Source organism: Rhamphochromis sp. 'chilingali' (assembly GCF_963969265.1).
Source record: "Rhamphochromis sp. 'chilingali' genome assembly, chromosome: 13".
NCBI classification, from domain to species: domain Eukaryota; kingdom Metazoa; phylum Chordata; class Actinopteri; order Cichliformes; family Cichlidae; genus Rhamphochromis; species Rhamphochromis sp. 'chilingali'.
The window spans coordinates 20,127,583-20,139,163 of NC_137940.1; the positions used below are offsets into that span (position 1 = coordinate 20,127,583).

General features: G+C 43.4%; 2 protein-coding genes across 2 annotated transcripts in view; one reads left to right on the forward strand and one right to left on the reverse strand.

Annotated features, from left to right (window-relative positions):
- polr1a (RNA polymerase I subunit A) overlaps positions 1–3,196 on the reverse strand; it is a 28,207-nt gene extending 25,011 nt beyond the window's left edge. Inside the window, exons 1-8 of the mRNA XM_080901182.1 lie at positions 2,848–3,196; positions 2,211–2,319; positions 1,898–1,993; positions 1,645–1,794; positions 1,262–1,372; positions 1,021–1,106; positions 363–451; positions 36–116 (exon numbers count right to left, since the gene is read on the reverse strand). Coding sequence (XP_080757308.1) covers positions 36–116; positions 363–451; positions 1,021–1,106; positions 1,262–1,372; positions 1,645–1,794; positions 1,898–1,993; positions 2,211–2,319; positions 2,848–2,924 — 799 coding nt within the window. The 5' untranslated portion in view covers positions 2,925–3,196. The remainder of the gene's footprint in view (positions 1–35; positions 117–362; positions 452–1,020; positions 1,107–1,261; positions 1,373–1,644; positions 1,795–1,897; positions 1,994–2,210; positions 2,320–2,847) is intronic.
- A 43-nt stretch (positions 3,197–3,239) lies between these two features.
- ptcd3 (pentatricopeptide repeat domain 3) lies at positions 3,240–11,090 on the forward strand. The gene is made up of 23 exons (XM_080900644.1): positions 3,240–3,352; positions 5,118–5,170; positions 5,336–5,375; positions 5,484–5,529; positions 5,613–5,681; positions 5,873–5,977; positions 6,098–6,221; positions 6,425–6,528; positions 6,619–6,780; positions 6,897–6,957; positions 7,299–7,381; positions 7,666–7,810; positions 7,896–7,946; positions 8,050–8,139; positions 8,253–8,281; positions 8,445–8,551; positions 8,684–8,762; positions 9,037–9,127; positions 9,247–9,332; positions 9,448–9,584; positions 9,671–9,712; positions 10,017–10,175; positions 10,940–11,090. The coding sequence occupies exons 1-23, from the start codon at positions 3,264–3,266 to the stop codon at positions 10,983–10,985; spliced, it is 1,998 nt and encodes a 665-aa protein (XP_080756770.1). The 5' UTR covers positions 3,240–3,263; the 3' UTR covers positions 10,986–11,090.
- The last annotated feature ends 491 nt before the right edge of the window (positions 11,091–11,581 follow it).

The window sequence follows — 11,581 nt, forward strand, 5'->3', positions numbered from 1 at the left end:
AAACATGTAACCTGGAGCCTTTATTTCTGGCCTACCTTCCTTTTCCCACACTTTGTTGACGTGCTCTCGAGCAGTGCTGGCAGTCATGTAGACTCTCTTTCCACGCAGCAGATCTTCTGCAGGGAGACATGGTTATGGATCAGAGTGAGAGGAGGTGCGTGCAGCCACCACTAAAACAGACGTATATCAAGTCCACCACAAATCACAATTAACCAGACATTTGTTCAGCAGTGAAACTGCATGACAGAAAAGGCAAGTTACGCAGCAGCCGTCGAGCTAACAGTCAGCTTGATTTTGTGCCACGTGTGCGGACTGTGCTGTGTTTTGTCTGTTTATCTGCATTTCCTGAAAACACTGCTCACCTTCAGTTTTGTCACTGGTTTGAGCTCCTGATGGCATCGTGACAATCAGCTTACTGTTGTGTTCGTGACGCACTGTAGACCTGCCACAACTACACAAACACACACAGAGTGCATGACTAATAATAATAATAATAATAATAATGGATTGGATTTATATAGCACTTTTCAAGGCACCCAAAGCGCTTTACAATACCACTATTCATTCACTCTCACATTCACACACTGGTGGAGGCAGCTACAGTTGTAGCCACAGCTGCCCTGGGGCAGGCTGACAGAAGCGAGGCTGCCATATCGCGCCATCGGCCCCTCTGGCCAACACCAGTAGGCAAGTAGGGTAAAGTGTCTTGCCCAAGGACACAACGACCGAGACCGTCCAAGCCGGGGCTCGAACCGGCAACCTTCCGATTACAGATGCAATTTCCAACCCCCTGAGCCACGGTCGTCCCTACGTCACAATAAGGGAGAATATATTGCTTATATGTAAGTATAAACCTCTCCATTATCATGTATTACATTACAGCGAGGGATGATTAAACTTTGACTTGAAGACGACTTTAGAGCAACACTTTTCAACACTGACATCCAGTAAAGACACTATTTGCTGAAATCATAAACAGGATGAATATCAGTGACAGATGTGTGCATTCCATCGAGTTACCCGCAGTGAGGACACTTCCTGGTTTTCATATGGATCTTCCAGAAGTCGTTAATCAAACTGCCTTTCTTCTCAACCAAGTGCTTAATCTGAAACACACACACACACACACACACATGCCAAATAAACAGAAAAACTGCACAGCTGACACAAATGCACATCGCAATCTGATTTACGTGCGGTTTTATTTCATTCACAAAACATCTCCATGCATTCCTTCATGAGTCTGTAAGTGTGTACTCACAGGTTTGGTGTTCTCTGAAGTCGCTGCGTTCATTCCAACTGTGGCGTCTGTAAACACCTGCAGCACCTGCACGACCTCATCGACAGTCGCTTTGACATTCTCCTCCATGTACTAACACAAACACACACACAGAGTCAAATGAATCAAACATAAAGAGACTAACACTGACCTGTGATAATTACAAAGCACAGAGAAGCAGAAGTGAAAAAACAAAACAGTGAAAGACCCCATCGTAGGAGAAGCTGCTGCAAGAGTCCAAACTCGGTTAATTTCTTTTTAAATCCCTTGTAAAACTAACCACACCTGTCAAAACTAGTTTGCTCCGTTTACTACACCTGGCCCTGTGTCGGTGCACTTCATGCCATCGTGAGTGCAGAACCCACCTGGCCGAGAACTTGTTCGATCTGGTAGACCTCCTGCATGGCTCCGTGGTCCAATAACTTGAGCTGGTTCAGCAGCAGGTGCATGGCTGCTCGAGGACATGTTAGCATGTGACACGCCAGGCACGAGCCACGGATCAGCAGGTAGAGTTTCTGAAGAGAGAGGTCAGCGCAGATATTAAGGTGAGGAAGGAAAAGCAGATGCTTAACACTGCTACTCTTTGTAAGCGTGTATGTGTGCATGTGAAACGCTTACATCAAAGAACAATGGATTATACACAGGTAGAGGTAACTCTATGTGTCCAAGGTGGCCTGGGCAGTTGTTGAAATCCTGACAGCAGGTTGAACACACCTGGGTAAAAGCAGCAACACACAACCATGAACACATGAAAACAACACATTCAGCTGATCATTATTTATTCCAAAATCTACAGATTCCAGAACATTATGAGCCCTTTTTGGTGGATTACTTCCTGAAACTTAAGCTGTACAGGCATAAAACCTAAATGGGAAATAAAATGGTACGGACTAATCTGTGACAAATGCATCATCACGTCTGAAGATCTTACCTCTTTGATGTCTGCTGGTCCCAGAGCCAGATCATACAAGCCGTTTGGGGCCACATTTCCAACACCATCCAGGAACCTGAAGTTAGTGATGGCTTTCACACTCAACTTTCTGCATGAGGGAAATTCGCAAGATACATAGATTATTAGAAATGCACCAGTTTGTAAACCAAACCTCAGCTTTCACACAACAGCTTGTTGGAAATTAAGAGGACATTAGTCATGACAGGGGCACAACAAGGTTTCACTGGCTATTTTTGAATCATGGTACATAAAGAAAGTTCAGATCAGACATTTTTGACGTTATTATCGATGCATTATGTCTTTACTACAGTTATACTGAATTTCTAGCAGCTCTTGGGTCTGTTCCGAATAGGTGCATATCTGTGTTTACTCGATGACACGTTCTTTATCACAGCATACTGGGAGGCTGGACTGTAAAGTAGCACAACGGTAATAACCTTATAACGGGAGGTCCTTACACGTTTCACAGATGAACACACATTAATAACAACAACACAGCAACCACAAGACATACTATGCGCTTTGTGAAAAGCCAGAACTTCTCATCATGCTGTCTCTTGCGTGTTGTTTTGAACTAGCACTTAGCGCGTAGCTAAAAACCGACCAGCTCCCTCACCTTATCTCTTCGGCGGAGTAAATGCCAAACGACATGCCTTCCAAACGCCGCCATGGCACTTCTTTTCCGAACAACATCTTCTTTGGCGGGGAATTATCAGCACTTTTTACCCGTTTACATAGATTACTTCATGGCGCTCAGTGAGAAGCTATTCCTCCTGTTTCACACGTGGGGCCGTAACACGTAAGTTTCTACGACAGGGGAGACACGAATAGGTATGACTAAACTTTCCACAACACCTGCTGCATGTTTAAAGTTTAAATGACCACACTTAAAGATAAATATTCTTTTTTGTTCTACATGAAAGGGAAAAGTGCACTATATCCTCCAAAATGTCACTACTTGTTATTTAACTCCCCCCTCCGTCTTAGCACAGATAGTTTCGTCCCTCCCAGAATCCTTCAGTTTGTAGCAATATGGCGGCGCCCGGTAGGCACATAGGGCACTCTGTGCAGAGAAACGGACGATTTATTCTATATAACCTCGAGCAGCTGTTGGGCCACAGGTAGGACGAGTTGATAAATGGTTATTTTAAATACGGGCGTTATTCATTCGTCTCCTATGTTGTGTTTTTTTTTTGTTGCGACAAGAGTGCGACAGCTGCAGCAGCTAGCGCCGTCTGACAGGAGGTCATGTCTTCACGTCGTTTACATCAGAGAGCTGCTAGACGTGTGAAGCCCCAACTAACCAGCTACCTGCACGGATTCTTAAATGTCTACATTAGTGAGGAAAATAGTAACTAAAACGTTAAAAAGCGTCACACCTGCATTTTCCACAACCATTAACTGCCTTTTGTAATCCTCGGCACATAAGAATATATCTGACACAAGGAGCTAGAGGTGCTGAATAAGCTGCTGAGATGTTAGCTATGACGTGTGAATGTAACAGCTGAAATGTCCGAGTTTGCTTGGAGGACCCTCTGCAAACAAGCAGGTCACAGATGAAACAGTGGCAGAGCCTTACTGATGTGCTGTCTGGCCAATACTCATAGACGATGCCAGATGTACATAATGTGACCGCCGTGAAAGCTTTTTTTTTCTCTCCTTTTTCACAAAAGTCGGCTGATGTTAGACAGGAAGTGTGGGAATGAGAGCGAGGCAGGTGTAACAGTGAAGATGTAAGGTGCAGAGGTAGTGATGGGCAAATTTAAATTCACCCAGAATAATGGACGAGAGCACAGGGAAGGTTGGAGACAAGTGTCAGGGAGATTTGTGACAGAAGTGCAGTGGTTCCCAAACTGTTTTTTGCTAGGCCCCCTTCATTTTTTTAAAAATTCATAACACCCCCCCCCCCCCCCCCCCACACACACACACACACACACACACACACACACACACACACACACACACTAGGGCTGCCACAAACGATTATTTTGATAGTCGACTAGTCACCGATTATTTTTGCGATTAGTCGACTAATCAGATCATCATCCATTGGACGTAAAACGTTCAGCTTATTGCACCAGCAGCATCTGCTCTTATATAACTATCATTAGCTTACAGCTTTAAGTGTTTAAGGTATGTGCTAACTAAAAATAAAGACAAGATGATAGTTTATTAAATTTCAATGAAATTTGCAGATTGTTTCGGTGAAGTTTAATAAACTCCTTGCTTTCTAAAATATAACAGGACACCGGAGAATATTCTCGAGCATCTCACACTTCTGATAATCAGCTGTCTGCTTGATGTTTATTCAGCTGTGTAAAAACTATAACTTTAATCTCAGCCAAACCGATTTACTCAGGAACAAATAAAATACTAAAATAAGCCAAACAATAACATTTGTAAGTTATCTAAGTGACTTATATATCATGTTTAACCTGAGCAGCGAAAGACAGCGGTGTGTTTGAAAACGATCTGCCCCGGCTAGATTTCGAGCTAGTGGGTAACAGACGTCTCTGAAAACATCGGAGCGCTTTTGAAAATATGTGGTGTCTTGATAAACTGAGCAGATACTTGAGGTTTACACAGCTACATTCTCGCCTGAAAATATGAGCTGGTGACACAACAGACTTGAGCAAAGCAACCCAAACACTTAACAGTTTAATTCTAGGGTGATTTGTTGTGTTGACGTTAGTGGAAAATAAACCAGACCGCTGTTAAGTGAAACATATTTTAGTGTCGATAGAGGAGCGCTTAATTTCAGCCGACAGACCTGTGAGGATACATCATCCAGTTAAAGCAGGTGTAGCGCTGGTCGTGTTTTTAGATTGAAGTGTAACAAGGATGGAAAAAATCATTCTGGCTAAACTGACAAAAATGATCTTTCAGGGGCTTCGGTTGGACCTCAGCTCTACGACAGCAAGCTGCTGAAGCCAATAAAGGTAAATGATATAAATTCAGTGTTTGTTAGTCAGTGGGTTAAATTTAGGAAGCATTTAGATTTCATCAATGAGTTTAGTTGAGCAGGAAAATATTGAACTGAAAGGAGCATTTATTACATCAAAGCTTTCATTTTTAATCTTCACGTCTCGTCAATTGTGTTGCAGAATCGACAGAGTCCGTTGTCATCCCCAGGAAGAAGACATGGTATGAGCTGATCTGACTGTGAAGTGGGGTATTACAGCCTCTCATGCTCTTTTGTTTAAAGCGTTCTTTAAATGAGGCATTAAAATCATGTTTTTCTTTATCAAACAGGAGCAGAGAGGCAGTGCTGGAGGCGCTGGCTTCAACTGTCAGCAGGGTGAGAGCACCTTCACATTTTTCACTGTATTCATGAAGCTGGATTTTTAGCTTGGACTGACCGCCTTTTCTTTGCCCCTGCAGGATCCCACAGCATATCCCTACCAATTCCAGGATGATCCTTACCTCTCTCCCAGGACTTCTACTGAGTTTGTATGTTAAAACATGTCTTTATGCTTGTATGTATATTTAGGGACACTGTTAGTTACATCAGACAGTTTCTCTTTTTATTTAATTCATTTCAAGAGTCTTAGATCAGGTAACGCAGACAACTTTGTTTTTTGCCTGTATTGCTCATTACTCTGCGAGCAACCTAATAAACCAGCTTTATTGTATCTCTGCAGAAGCTGTTCTCTCTCTCTCAGGAGTCCGGCAGATCTGCAGCCAAATACATCGTCAACAACAACCCCAAACTCTTCACCAAAGACTTTGCAGAACCTCATATACCCGTAAGAAATACACAGCAGTGTGTGGAAGTGTGGGTATGTAGTGTAGTGCTGCTCTCGTATTGTGCGGTTCCTTTTCACTAAGCAATTGGTTGTCGTGTCTGTGTGTCGGTCTGTGTGTAGTGTCTGATGCCAGAGACTGTATCCCTGCGTCTTGAGGAGGTAAGTGAGGAAGCACTGAAGGAAAGGATCACCCTGAGGAAAGTTACAGCTGCTGTTGACATGTATGATCAGTTACTGCAAGCTGGTGAGAACACACGCGCGCACACACACACACATGCACGCACAGCATGAATATCGTAAAGCTGTACTCCAAATACTTATTTACTCTGCTATTGTGTGCATCAGTAGTATAGGTGTTGTCTGCAGAAGTTCTTTGCATTTTACAGAATGTTACTTTGGAGCTCAAAGCTTCACATTTAAAAATGTTTTTTTGCAATTTTTTTTCAGGCACTACTGTCTCCATGGAAACAACCCATAGCCTGCTGGACCTTATCTGTCTCTACAGCGACAGGGACCCCGTCCAGGATGGGGAGCCACAGACAGACGACGCAGTGAGTTCCCGCCTGACGTAACATTAAAGTAGCTGCTCCAGTGAAAAGGACGTTAGCACTGCAGGATACTTCTCTGTTTTTTCTCCGCAGGAATTTGGAGAGGAGCTGAAGAAAAGGAAAGCACGGGTCCGCCGAGCTTCAGACTTCCTGAAGTTCACCTGGAAAGAAAACAACAATGCGGAGAGAATCTTTAACCTGCTGCCAGAGCGGGATACACGCTGTTACTCTGCTCTCATCAGAGGCATGGTCAAGGTAGGCGTGCATCAGAGTCACAGGCTAAATGCAGGCCTGCAGCATTGCAACAGCAGTGAAAGGGTCATTTTAGTGTATCCTAATATTCGTGTGTGTGTCTGTGTGTGTCCCCACAGCATGGAGCCTATGCAAAGGCATTCAGCATGTACACAGATATGCTTAACAACAGGCTGACAGGTGAGCTGCTTTGGTTAATATCACTGCTTTGGTTAAATACTGTATAGAGGTCATGTCATTGCTTCTAGCAATCATGTGGCCTTTCGTGTAGTTATTCTTCTCATCATTTAAATGAGTCTTGAACTTAAATTGAATGAATTTTGTGTCTTCTTACGGTGATAAGGAAATATGTTGTTTCATCGAAGATGGAAAAACTGGAGGACTCTTATAGCCCGACTCAGAGTTTAACTGTGGGTGTAATGGGGTGGCCAAGTACTTTTGGCCATATATTATGTATTTTTGTATATATTTTACATTATATATGTAATCTGTTAACTAATAACCCAATCGTTTCCCTTCAGCTGATGTCCACATCTTCAATGCTCTGATCTCAGCAGCTCCAGATGTCCGAGACAAATTTAATGAGCGATGGGACCTCGTTGCTGTAAGACCCTTCACACTGATTTATTGATCGCTGCTGCACAATGCTTTTGTATTTAAAAAAAAAAAAAAAAAAAAAAGGCAAACAAACACAAGTAATTTGTCCTGTGGTAAAGAGGTTTTGTATTTACTGCCATCTTTGCACTGGTAGTTTGGTCGTTTCCAACCTTTTAAAGCTAAAGGTCATCCGTGTTCACGCTCTCTTCTCCATTGGACCCTTTCTGGTCTCCTAGTTAATCAAATCAAATCAAATAGTTAATATTCACAATGGCGTCTCCTTGTCTGCAGGAGCTGTTGAACCAGATGAATCAGCAGAAAGTTCGTCCTGACCTGTTGACCTTCAACAGCGTCCTCAAAGCTCTGAGACGCTGCGGCTTCTTGGCCAAAACACAAGCTCTGCACACTCTGAATGAGATGAAGGCGCTGGGGATAGGTAACACTGCCATTCGTGTTTTATTACCTGGTGTTTTACAGGCAAGTCTTATTTTTTTTCTCTGAGTATGTGTGTGTGTGTGCAGCTCCCAGCCTGGCCTCCTACGACCACATCCTGGCAGTCTTTTACAAATCAGGTAGCCCTGCAGTTGCTCTCATACGTGACCCTCACAGGCATCTGCGCTGTTTGTCGGCTGCATGCTTTCAAATGTGCATTCACCCCATGTGTTTCCTCTCCAGCCTCTTCTGCGCAGAACAACACTGATCTTCTTCAGGAGGTGATAGCTGAGCTGGAGGGACGCATCTTCACCTGCCAGGACCCTGACGATGGTATATCACGGCACACGACAGATTTAGCAAATGTTTCCTTTTGTTTGGGTAGAACAAACGTGCGGACATGTGGATGGTAAAACTGATGCTGTGTTCTCTCTCTGTCTCTCCAGTTCTGTTCTTCTCCAGCGCAATGAGAATAGTGAGTCCTGCTTTACACTCTCGACAGTCTCATGGCAGCGTTTGATTCTTAGCTCCCAGATCAGTGGTGACACAATTATCAGTCATACATTATAATTAAAGGAGGCTATGCCCTGCTTATACAGCGTGACCTGTTTCCGCGTGCATGCTTTTTGTCCTTGCAGTGTTTGGACAGTAAAGATCTGGAGCTGGGATATAAAATCCAGAGTTTGGTAGATGTCGGGGAGAACTGGAGGCTGCTGGGAGACTCCTTCCAGCAGAGCATTTACTAGTAAGTAGGAACCCTCTGCTAACTTCCAATGATGTGGTCGTGTAATGCAGTATAATCACTCTGAATCTGTATCTGATCCAGTTATAAGCAGTAAACGTGGGTAGGTAAACAACCATTCTCCCTCCTCTGCAGTGGTCGCTTCTTCAACCTGCTGTGCATGATGGAGCACATTGATGTGGTGCTGAAATGGTACAAGCAGATCATTCCCTCGGTCAGTGCATATCTGCTTCTCTCCGTCTGCTCCATGTGCTTATATTATATGCATATGTAAATGATATTTAAATATATGCACATAATGTCTCAGTTATAATCTGTCATCTTTCCGGGTCACAAGTGCGCTAAGTTGAGAAAAAAAGGGGAAAAACCTGATTTGTTTTGGAAGATTCTTTGGCTGTCTCTGTCTTTATAAAGGAAAAAATAAAGAAATAATAGGTTTCACCTTCAGTCTTGCTTTAACTACCTTTCCTTATATCCTGTGTTTGTAGCTCTACTACCCCAACCCTCAGGGAATGAGGGACCTGCTGCAGGCCCTGGACACGGACAGCCGTCTGGACTTGCTGCCTTCTATATGGAAAGGTGAGTTCCAAGATGCATTGTTCAGTGCATATCTTGATGAAGAGTAGACAATGCATTGATTGTTTAAAAAGCCCCTTCCTCTGCATGTCAGGATCTGTCACATTGACCTGTTTTTTCAGACATCAAGACTCTCGGGCACGATAACAAACCCGATCTGGTGGAGGAGCTGCTCAGCCTCATGGCCAGAGAGAAACACAGTTCTGAGGTCAGTCTGACGACATTTGTGTTATCAGTTTTCGCCATCTGGACAGTGATGTTGAGCGAGTTAGTAATGCCGACCTGAGTGTGTTTCTATGAGCTCGCCTGCCTTTTGCCTGCAGGTTCAGGAGTCCTTTGCAGCATGCGCTCTGGATGTAAAGAGTGTATTTGATTTGAGGCCCAGTATAGAGTGGAGCGCCGCCTCCCTCTCACACATCACCACACTGCTGCTGCGAGCTAACAAGACCCGACAGGCCTGGTGAGAGCGACAGCCGCACATGTCAGGAGGAGAACTTTTACTGTATTCTGACTTGGCTGCAATCTAATGTCACCTTTTCTCTGCAGGGAGATGCTGCAGCTCTTCAAGTCCAGGAACAGAGTTCCTTCGTAAGTCTCACTTCAGACTAGACTCATAATGAGTGATGACAATGACAAAGCCCACACTCCTTCATCATGTCACACATGAACAACAATTGCTATATTTTTATGCAGAAAACTTCACCTGTGTAACTTTATTTAGGACATTTAAAAACTGATATTAAAGAGTTTGAAGAGAAGACAAAAGAAATCCACTTTCTTCTTTTCAAGCTCTCAAAGCTACTGTGAGCTTGATGATCCAGAACCTGCACAGACAAACCCTTGTGTTGGCTGAGTTGCCTCTGACTCTGTTTCCTGCTGTGTTACTCTACAGCGAGGGGCTCTTGAACAACTTCCTGTCAGTGTGCCACAGTGACGGTGACTCCCAGAAAGCAGTGCAGTTGGTGCAGCTGTCTGCAGCCTTCTGCCTGCCAACAACATGGAGGCTAGCAAAGAGAGCACTGGCTGAGTTTGAGCTGACTGAAGAGCAAAGGTAAGCAGGATACATGAGAGAGATATCTGGATAGATATATAGTTTTGTTATTTAATTACAAAAAAACCTCAAGATTGGATATTTGGTTAAATTGCCCTTATCAAGTTACACTGTTACCAGATTTTATGGGTTTTGATCAGTAAACCTGGCATAATTCTGGCTGAGGTCTGGATTTTGACTAACTCAAATGTTCTACATCATCCCTCCACCCGTGGTTGGGGTCACTGCCCTGCTGAAACATTCAGTTATGTTCAGCATCCAAGGTGGCTGGAGGTTATACTCAAAACTTCTAAGGTAGTCTGTTTCCTTTGCTGAAATGTATCAGTTCCACTGACCATAAAACAGCCCCAGAGTGATGCATCCATCACGTTGTCTCATCTGTCCAAACATGCATGTGGTTAATCGTGGCTAGAAAATTCAAGCACCGTAAACCTTTACCACTGGGGGCAGTATTATGAGCTTAAACTTGCAAAAGATTTATTACAAAAAGTGCTTTTATTGGATGGATAGATGGATGGATTTTGAGCTGTTGTTTTCCACTTGGTGAATGATTTCTTCAGACATCAGCAATGACATCATAGCTCCCAATCCCAATGGTCGGGCATTGCACAGCTACAAACATTTCACCCCCATGTCATACTGTGTGTGTGAGAGAGAGTGTGAGACTGTGAGAGTGTGAGACAAATAAAATTTGAATTTGAATTTGAATCCCATTTAATCTGCTAAAGCTTACACACTGTATCTCGTCTGTCTGGCCCTTCCAGAGCTATTTTATCTGAGCTGGAGACTGCAGGAGAGCCGTCTGACTGACACAACACCAAGTGACCCAGCGTAGACTCGCATCTTCTAAATGCATACAGAGTCTGTACTTTCCTGGATTATCTCTGGATGTAAAATAAATACAATGTGACCCTGTCCTTGTTTTTTATTGTTTGGTCACTAGGTGGTGCTGTTTTACCTGATTGTTTTCAGCTCTGCCTTTTATGAAAAATAGTTTCATGCTCGCTCAAAACCATTTTAATAGTAGAAGAAGAGCATCTGAAACGTATAAGTGCTTCTTCTGATTCTACAAAATGAATAAATAATAATAATAATAATAATAATAATAATAATAGCACTAGATTTACTGTCCAAGACGGATGGTCTACACAGTTCATGGCAATTAGCTGTGTTGGTGGAGGGGAGGGGGCTGGGGGTGTGTGGATGCATTCAGTGTGTGTGATAACAAAACAACTTCCTGAACTTACTGATAAGCTGCTTCCTTAAATGTCATAATTTGAGATCTGGAATGCTGCTTTGGCCGTTCTTCAGTGTCTCCTCATAGACCTCCTGCATAATTACAAGAAAGTTCCAGATGTTAAAATTCCTGCAGAATCAGGTATGCACACTGAGGCTTTCTGTCCTGC

What these genes read in the sequence shown, in the direction of transcription:
- ptcd3 (XM_080900644.1), top strand. Translation starts at nt 3,264, where the DNA reads ATGGCGGCGCCCGGTAGGCACATAGGGCACTCTGTGCAGAGAAACGGA. An exon ending in GGCAGTCTTTTACAAATCAG is followed by an intron (nt 7,947 to 8,049) that starts GTAGCCCTGCAG and finishes TTTCCTCTCCAG; the next exon opens with CCTCTTCTGCGCAGAACAAC. An exon ending in ACAAGCAGATCATTCCCTCG is followed by an intron (nt 8,763 to 9,036) that starts GTCAGTGCATAT and finishes CTGTGTTTGTAG; the next exon opens with CTCTACTACCCCAACCCTCA.